This window comes from Taudactylus pleione, unplaced genomic scaffold, assembly GCF_031769625.1.
Source record: "Taudactylus pleione unplaced genomic scaffold, aTauple2 ptg000990l, whole genome shotgun sequence".
NCBI classification, from domain to species: Eukaryota; Metazoa; Chordata; class Amphibia; order Anura; family Myobatrachidae; genus Taudactylus; species Taudactylus pleione.
Window position 1 is genome coordinate 458,015 of NW_028285391.1, and position 10,152 is coordinate 468,166.

At 46.0% G+C, this 10,152-nt stretch overlaps 1 protein-coding gene across 1 annotated transcript; it reads left to right on the forward strand.

The window, feature by feature from the left end:
• Nucleotides 1-7,846: 7,846 nt before the first annotated feature.
• On the forward strand, nt 7,847-8,785 carry LOC148454475 (olfactory receptor 52N2-like). The gene has a single exon (XM_088460923.1). The coding sequence runs from the start codon at nt 7,847-7,849 to the stop codon at nt 8,783-8,785; it is 939 nt and encodes a 312-aa protein (XP_088317049.1).
• Nucleotides 8,786-10,152: the final 1,367 nt, after the last annotated feature.

Sequence of the window (10,152 nt, forward strand, 5' to 3'; positions counted from 1 at the left end):
GCACCTGGAGCCTCCATAGGCTTACAGCAGTATACGCCATCTGAGGATGGTATAAACTACTGGGTCCAAACTCCGAAAATATTCACTTTTTGGAGTTTAGTATAAAGGGGACAGATTGTAGTCCCCATTGTTAATAATGGAGGCTGCAATCAGCACTTTACTGGAGATTTCTGTGAAATATTCTGCGTTATGCCATAAGTACATAGGATCATTACATAGAATTAGGGATGTGCGCCGACACCCATGTTTTGTTTTTGTTTTCTGTAGAGATGTGCGCCGACCCCCGTGTTTTGGTTTTGGATCGGGATCTCCCCTGGTTTTTGATCTGGATTGGTTTTGCCAAAACCACACCTCCGTGTTTTGGTTTCGTGTTTTGGTTTTGGATCTGGATTTTTTCTTATAAAATCATAAAAACAGCTAAAATCACATGAAATGGGCCTGTTTTTGTTCCTACAGTATTAGTAACCTCTATAACATTTATTTCCAGTAATTTCCAGTCAATTTTGACCACCTCACAATATTATTTGCTACATCTAGTTAAGGCCAATAGGTCGCATCCAGCTTGCTGGCTGACTAAGCTAAGTGACACAGTGGGCAGCACTAACATGTGGCAGTTCAGTTTCTAATTTCCAACATGGATACAGGGCCTGATTCAGACCCGCTCGCGAGCGCTGTGCGCTCGCAATCCGGGTCGATGGTGGCCCAGTGTACATGCACACGATGGAGCTGGCTCCATCGTGCGCATGCGCGAGACCCGGATAGCGACGGGCAATCCGTCACTCCGGGTCTCGTACCAAAGGGGGCGTGCTGTCGATGTTGAGTGACAGCACGCCCCCTTTGGTGGGCGGGCAGGGGGCGTGGCTGCCCAGATGGAGGCGTTCCCATGGGAACGCCTACCGTCTGGGGCCGGCCCCACTGACATCACAAGTGATGTCAGTGGGAGTGCTTTCAGCTCCTTTAGAGCCGAAAGCACTCTGAGGCTTGCGGCCACGAGACCCTACCACAAGGGTCTCGTCGCAAACACGATGGTTGCGATGGTCTTGACCATCGCGACCATCTTCTTGGCCGCTCGCTATAGCTGTGGGTGGTCACCCACAGCTATGTGAGCAGCCAGGAGGCCACTCTAAAAAACCAGAGGGCCGGCCCTGATTCAGAGTGAGCGCTATGTCAGAGCGTCCGGCTCTGAATCAGGGCCACAGTGTGTTATACAGTGTGGGTTGGATGACGGTGTCCTCAGTATATGGAATGGCAGTGCTGGCTGTGCTGGCAGTGTTATCAGTGAAGGGTAATGCTGATGTCTGCAGTGCGGGGTGCCAGCAGTGTCCTCATTGCAGGTTTGCTGGCTGTGTCGACAGTGCGGGGTGCCAGCAGTGTCCTCATTGCAGGTTATCTGGCTGTGTCGACAGTGCGGGGTGCCAGCAGTGTCCTCATTGCAGGTTTGCTGACTGTGGGCCTAATTCAGACCCGCTCGTGAGCGCTGAGCGCTCGCAAGCTGGTCAATGTTGGCCTGGTGCGCATGCGCACGATGGAGGCGGCTCCGTTGTGCGCATGCGCGAGACCCGAATAACGAAGGTCAAGCCGTCGCTATGGGTCTCGCACCAAAGGGGGCATGCTGTCGATGGTGAGTGAGAGCACGCCCCCTTTGGTGGGTGTGCCGGGGGCGTGGCTGCCCAGGCGGAGGCGTTCCCATCACTAGTGATGTCAGTGGGAGTGCTTTTGGCTCTGATAGAGCCAAAAGCACTCTTGGGGTTGCGGCAATGAGACCCTACCACAAGGGTCTCGTCGCAAGCCCGATGGTCGCGATGGTCTTGACCATCGCGACCATCATCATGGACGCTCGCATAAGCTGTGGGTGGTAACCCACAGCTATGCGAGCGGCCAAAAGGCCGCACTAATAAAAAAAAAAAACGCCCTGCTTCAGAGCGGGTGCTCGTTCAGAACGTCCGGCTCTGAATCAGGCCCTGTATCGGCAGTGCGGGGGTTGCTGGCGGTGTCCTCGGTACATGGAATGGCAGTGCTGGCAGTGTTCTCAGTGAACGGTAGCGGCGGTGTAGGCAGAGTGGGGGTGAAATTGGTGTACTCATTGCAGGTTTGCTAAATGTGTCGGCAGTGCAGGGGTGTTCTCAATGCAGGGTGCCGGCGGTGTCGGCAGAGCGGGGGTGCCAGCGGTGTCCTCAGTGCCGGTTTACTGACTGTGTCGGCAGTGCAGGGGTGCTGGTGGTGTCCTCATTGTGGGAGTGTCGGCAGTGTGGGGGTCGCTGACGGTGTCCTCAGTATGTTGGGCAGCAGTGCAGGAGTGTCGGCAATGGTGGTGGACGCTGTCAGTGGGGGTGCCGGCGGTGTCGGCAGGGGGGCTCTTGGCGGTGTCAGGTGGCGGGCGCCATCTTTTTTTCCTCCTTTGTAGTGTTTTCAATGGGCTTAATGCTGATTTGCTGAGAACCGTGACAGACGGCTCTCATAGCCAATCAGCACTAAGCCCACTAAAAACAAAACCTCGCGACTCTACAGAGGGGTCACGAGGTTTTGCCATGGGTCAGGGATCCGGGGCAGGCAGGGACGCTCGGATCGCCCCGGATCGCTGAAATTCAGGTGGGTCCGGTACCCAGGGAACCGGACCCACTCATCTCTAGTTTTCAGTTTTGGATCTGTATCTCCTTCATGTTTTGGATCTGGGTCTGGTTTTGCAAAACCGCCCTTGCGTGTTTTGGTTTTGGATCTGGATCTTTTTTCAAAAAATTATAAAAACAGTAAAAACCACATAATTTGGGCCTGTTTTTGTTCCTACAGTATTATTAACCTTAATAACACTTATTCCCAGTCATTTCCAGTCACTCTTCACCACCTCACAGCTCACAATATTGATTTTTTTCATCTACTGTAGGTTTGGCCTAGGGACAAAATGTTGCATCCAGCTAGCTGGCAGACTAAACTAAGCGACAGCAGTGGGCGGCACTAACATGTGGCCATTTTTTAAAAATGAAAGGGGCATACAGGAGATGCTGAGTGTGGCCATTACAATTTCTGGACATAAACGACAAATTCAATATGTCAGGCAGCAATGCCCCAAACAGCACATAATACACACACACAGACAAAAGACACTTTTTGTTATATATATATCTTTATTGTCCAGAACTTGGGGCCCGGAGCCCTGACCGAAGCTGCAGTGATTGACGACACAGGCAGCACTAGGTTGCTGTTGTCTGATGATAATAAGTGCGGCTAATGCACACACAGAAAAAAAAATACACTTGTTATTATATATATATATTTTTATTGTCCAGAACTTGGGGCCCGGAGCCCTGACCGAGGCAGCAGCGATTGACGACAGTTCATTATTTTATAGATTGTACTGCAGAACTGTGGAGGTAGTTTGTATATTTGGGTAATGCCTGTATATTTGGGTAATGCCTGTATATTTGGGTAATACCTGTATATTTGGGTAGTACCTGTATATTTGGGTAATACCTGTATATTTGGGTAATGCCTGTATATTTGGGTAATACCTGTATATTTGGGTAGTACCTGTATATTTGGGTAATGCCTGTATATTTGGGTAGTACCTGTATATTTGGGTAATGCCTGTATATTTGGGTAATACCTGTATATTTGGGTAATGCCTGTATATTTGGGTAATGCCTGTATATTTGGGTAGTACCTGTATATTTGGGTAATACCTGTATATTTGGGTAATGCCTGTATATTTGGGTAATGCCTGTATATTTGGGTAATACCTGTATATTTGGGTAATGCCTGTATATTTGGGTAATACCTGTATATTTGGGTAATGCCTGTATATTTGGGTAATACCTGTATATTTGGGTAATGCCTGTATATTTGGGTAATGCCTGTATATTTGGGTAGTACCTGTATATTTGGGTAATGCCTGTATATTTGGGTAATACCTGTATATTTGGGTAGTACCTGTATATTTGGGTAATGCCTGTATATTTGGGTAATGCCTGTATATTTGGGTAATACCTGTATATTTGGGTAATGCCTGTATATTTGGGTAATACCTGTATATTTGGGTAATGCCTGTATATTTGGGTAATACCTGTATATTTGGGTAATGCCTGTATATTTGGGTAATACCTGTATATTTGGGTAATGCCTGTATATTTGGGTAATACCTGTATATTTGGGTAATGCCTGTATATTTGGGTAATACCTGTATATTTGGGTAATGCCTGTATATTTGGGTAATACCTGTATATTTGGGTAATGCCTGTATATTTGGGTAATACCTGTATATTTGGGTAATGCCTGTATATTTGGGTAATACCCAGGCTCGGACTGGGCTGCCGGGGATTCGGGGAAATCCCCGATGGGCCCCAGTGATTTATGGCCACGCCCTCTATTGTGGGAGGGCGTGGTCTAGCCCCTGTAGCCGGCACTTTCATTTAACATGTGGGTGGTGTGCAGCGACAGGTGAGTGGCGGGTGTTGTGTAGCGGAAGGTGCGGCGGGTGGTGTACGGCAACGGCAGGTTTCTTCAAGCACCACTGATTCTCCCTTCCGGAATCAGGGGGAATCAGTGGTGACGTCACGTGGAAGGAGCTTAGACACAGGTGGCCACTTCAGTAACAGAGTCGGCTGTCAGTGGCAGCGGCGGGGGTTAGAGGGGCGATTGGGTGGGCAGCGGGCTGCTGATCACCAATATAGTTTCCAGCAGCAGCTGCACCACTCAGAATCCAGGGCAATGTCAGCGGGGGGAGGAGCCCAGGCACAGAGGAGCCTGGAAGACAACAGAGAGGTGGATCCATGGAGGCTGGTCATCTGAAGCGAGCGGACTGAATTACTAAACAGTAAGTTTAGTATTTATTGAAATAAAAAGTGGACTCTGGAATTTTACTTGGCAGGTTATAAAAGAACAGGCAGTGTCACATAAAGATGCATTAGATAACACTCTATGCTTGCTGACATACATCATACAAAATATAATAAAAGTATTAACAGCAATTTAATAGCTTGTGCCAGCAAGCATAGACAAACCAGATTAAGGCTTGTGGGGGGCACTTCGGCAACTAGGTTGGGGGGGCACCAACAAAATTGATTATGCAAATATATTTTATAGATTTATTAATTATAAATACAAGTGGACCGATTACACCCCAACTTGTTGTTAATAAATTGGCATACTTTCCATTTTTTAAACAAATCTAAAAGATGTAGCAAAATTTCAAAACACTGAATGCATACATAAATTGATGTCATTTCTAGCCCATTAATGTCACTAATCAAATATCCACCCTGTCACACATAATAAAGAGTTCTGAATAATGGTGCTTTATAAGCTTACACTTGCTGTGCCATGTACAGTATAGTGACACTCTCTGCATTCTATGCACTGTGACACTGCATTATATAGTGAGCACTGCAACACTCTGCATTATATGCTGGCTACTGCGACACACACTGCATTATATGCTGGCCACTGTGACACACACTGCATTATATGCTGGTTACTGCGACACACTGCATTATATGCTGGCCACTGTGACACACACTGCATTATATGCTGGCCACTGGGACACACACTGCATTATATGCTGGCCACTGCGACACACACTGCATTATATGCTGGCCACTGTGACACACACTGCATTATATGTTGGGCACTGTCACACTCTGCATTATATGCCGGCCACTGCGACACTCTGCATTATATGTTGGGCACTGTCACACTCTGCATTATATAGTGAGCACTGCAACACTCTCTGCATTATAAGCTGGCCACTGTGACACTCTGCATTATATAGTGAGTGCTGCGACACACTCTGCATTATATAGCGAGCACTGCGACACACTCTGCATTATATGCTGGCCACTGTGACACTCTGCATTATATAGTGAGCACTGTGACACACTCTGCATTATATAGTGAGCACTGCGACACTCTCTGCATTATATGCTGGCCATTGTGACACTCTGCATTATATAGTGAGCACTGTGACACACTCTGCATTATATAGTGAGCACTGTGACACTCTGCATTATATAGTGAGCACTGCAACACTCTGCATTATATGCTGGCCACTGTGACACTCTGCATTATATAGTGAGCACTGTGACACTCTGCATTATATGCTGGTCACTGTGACACTCTGCATTATATAGTGAGCACTGCAACACTCTCTGCATTATATGTTGGCCACTGTGACACTCTGCATTATATAGTGAGCACTGTGACACACTCTGCATTATATGCTGGCCACTGTGACACTCTGCATTATATAGTGAGCAATGTGACATTCTCTGCATTACAGTATATGCTGGCCACTGTGACACTCTGCATTATATAGTGAGCACTGTGACACTCTCTGCATTATATGCTGGTCACTGTGACACTCTGCATTATATAGTGAGCACTGCGACACTCTCTGCATTATATGGTGGCCACTGTGACACTCTGCATTATATAGTGAGCACTGCGACACTCTGCATTATATGCTGGCCACTGTGACACACTCTGCATTATATAGTGAGCACTGCGACACTCTCTTCATTATATAGTTAGCACTGCAACACTCTGCATTATATGGTGGGCACTGAGACACTCTCTGCATTATATGGCAGCCACTGAAATGTTCACTGTATAGTATGGTGGTCACTGCAATGCTCTCTGAATAGTATGCTGGTCATTGCAATGCTCTGTGATGGGTGAAGTACAGGCAGCAGTACCTAGCCACTGAGTTATGAGACAGTTGAGCCTACATCCTGTAACAGGACTAAAATATGGATTTTCCTTTACCATAAATGCAATTCAGACTTTACAATGCTGACAGCTGTATCCAGGCCCAGGGTGACGAGAACTACAGCTGCTAATCCCTATGCCTTCTGGAGACTAGACGTAAACATTATTACTTACCTGATTGTAAACTATAACGAGAATACCAGATTAAGCATTATTATTGTGATTTTATTATATGTAATATGGCTCTGGACCTGTGTAGTTTTCTTATTTTACTTATGCTCCTCTGGTAGCTAGCCACACCCCCAGCCAATAGCTGGCCATACATCATCAGCTTTGTGCCGCCTTCCTTCAGTGGGCCCTACCACTGCATTCCCCCTGTGGGCCCTTCATGCCCCAGTCCGACACTGGTAATACCTGTATATTTGGGTAATACCTGTATATTTGGGTAGTACCTGTATATTTGGGTAATGCCTGTATATTTGGGTAGTACCTGTATATTTGGGTAGTACCTGTATATTTTTTTAACTGAAATCTGACATTTAAAAAGAACAGGTATCCCAGCATTGCAGTCCCGGAGTGGAGTGAAATAAAATTGTCTGTTTGTCTATAACAATTGTCAGTCACTGAGCTTGGGGCAATGGTGGGGTCCTTGCCTCTCTGCAGGGATGTGGCCTGAGCTAGGAATTACCGCGGAAGTTAGAAGGGAGGAGGTGTCTCCTCTACAGAGGTAACTCCAGCTTACACCTGCCTAATGCCATTAATTGCCCTCACCTTGGCAGGGAATCACATTCACAGCCTGCGAAGCTATCACTGGGTTTAATATGGCACCCAGATTGCATTGCAAATGCGGTCAATGATAAATGGGCCCCTAAGACATAAAACATAAAATGCAACTTCCTGTTCTCCTCATTAAGATTAGTTATATATTACAATGTATCTATTAAAGCTTAGATGAAGCTGGCACATCATTCCAATTGCAACGTTACTGTAATAAAAACATAAACATAGAATGACGTAATTTACATATGTCACCCAGGATTCCAAAGTTGCTACTTAACTCACTTTATTCTTTCATTTTTCTCATTAGAATTAAATTATTTTTCTACATTTACAGGCAGTCATGAAAACATTTCAGAATCTGGGCTTATACATGGGTCCCACAAATGCCTCCAACCTCCACCCGAATGTGTTTGTGCTGGACGGCATTCCTGGACTTCAGTCGGCCCACACCTGGATAGCCATCCCTCTCTTTATCATGTACGTCCTGGCACTGTTTGGAAACAGTATGATGCTGCTTCTCATTGTGACCGAGCAGAGACTACACAACCCTATGTACTATTTCCTCTGTATTTTGTCCTTTACTGACATGGTCCTATCTAGCTCCACTGTCCTAAAAATGCTGTGCATCTTCTGGTTTAACCTCAACGAGATCGCCTTCGTCTCCTGCCTCATCCAGATGTTCTTCATTCATTGCTTCACCTCGCTAGAATCTGGCGTTCTCCTCGCCATGGCCTTTGATAGATACATGGCTATTTGTAACCCTCTACATTACACCACCACATTAACAAACACACTGATAGCCAAGATAGTCATTGCACTGGTTATACGAGGGACAGTTATAGTGACCCCATGTCCGCTGATGGCCAGTAGACTTCCATACTGCCAGACCCACCACATCTCCCACTCATACTGCGACCACATGGCAGTGGTAAAGTTAGCTTGCACTGACACCACCATCAACAGTGCCTACGGGTTGACCGTGGTCTTGCTGGTCACTGTGTTTGACATTTCCTTCATCACTGTGTCCTATGCCTTGATACTGAGGGCAGTTTTTGGTCTCTCCTCCAAAAGTACCAAAAATAAGGCCTTTGGCACCTGTACATCCCATATCTGCATTATCCTTATGTTCTACACGCTGGGCCTTTTCTCATTCCTCACTCATAGGATAGGCCATATAGCTCCATACATCCATGTGATTCTGTCAAACCTCTATCTGCTCATCCCACCCACTCTCAACCCGATCATCTATGGTGTGAAGACCAAGGAGATCCGGGCCGCAGCTGTCTACCTTTTCACAAACAGGGCTTAATGCAAGATTGGGAAAATGTTTCATCAGGAGGAAGGGGTAGGTTTTGGAGAACTGTATGATTTCCTGGTGGTCTTCAAGCCACAAGCCAGAATCTTTGCAGCAGAGCTGCCTGGAGTGTACTTAGGACACTTCAGACATTCACACTGCTGCCCTTACAGCTCCCCGGAGCATCCTCAGGATGTGACATCACATGGAGAGGGCGTGGCCTGCACCAGGCCCACAGATAATGTTATATATTTCAAAATGGCCCTCTGCAGAAAAAACATTCCCCACCCCTGGTTTAACTGCACCCAGGATGTTCAAAATAAGCGTATCTATTTTCAAATATACTGCTGTGGATACTGCTTACGCCCAAAATTGCTTGTTAAGTCCGACGGCCTTCAGTGTGCTTCTATATGCTTCAGTAAGCTTCTGTGTGCTTTAGTATGTTTCTGTATGCTTCTGTATGCTTCAGTATGCTTCTGTGTGCTTCAGTATGTTTCTGTGTGCTTCAGTATGCTTCTGTGTGCTTCAGTATGTTTCTGTGTGCTTCAGTATGTTTCTGTATGCTTCAGTGTGCTTCTCTATGCTTCTGTGTGCTTCAGTATGTTTCTGTATGCTTCGGTGTGCTTCAGTATGTTTCTGTATGCTTCTGTGTACTTCAGTATGTTTCTGTGTGCCTCAGTATGTTTCTGTATGCTTCAGTGTGCTTCTCTATGCTTCTGTGTGCTTCAGTATGTTTCTGTGTGCTTCTGTGTGTTTCTGTTTGTTTCTGTATGCTTCTGTGTGCTTCAGTATGTTTCTGTGTGCTTCTGTGTACTTCAGTATGTTTCTGTGTGCCTCAGTATGTTTCTGTATGCTTCAGTGTGCATCTCTATGCTTCTGTGTGCTTCAGTATGTTTCTGTTTGTTTCTGTATGCTTCTGTGTGCTTCAGTATGTTTCTGTATGCTTCTGTGTACTTCAGTATGTTTCTGTGTGCCTCAGAATGTTTCTGTATGCTTCAGTGTGCTTCTCTATGCTTCTGTGTGCTTCAGTATGTTTCTGTGTGCTTCTGTGTGTTTCTGTTTGTTTCTGTATGCTTCTGTGTGCTTCAGTATGTTTCTGTATGCTTCTGTGTACTTCAGTATGTTTCTGTGTGCCTCAGTATGTTTCTGTATGCTTCAGTGTGCTTTTCTATGCTTCTGTGTGCTTCAGTATGTTTCTGTGTGTTTCTATGTGTTTCTGTATGCTTCAGTATGCTTCTGTGTGCTTCTGTGTGCTTCAGTATGTTTCTGTATGCTTCTGTGTGTTTCCGTGTGCTTCAGTATGTTTCTGTATGCTTCTGTGTGTTTCTGTTTGTTTCTGTATGCTTCAGTATGCTTCTGTATGCTTCTGTGTGCTTCTGTGT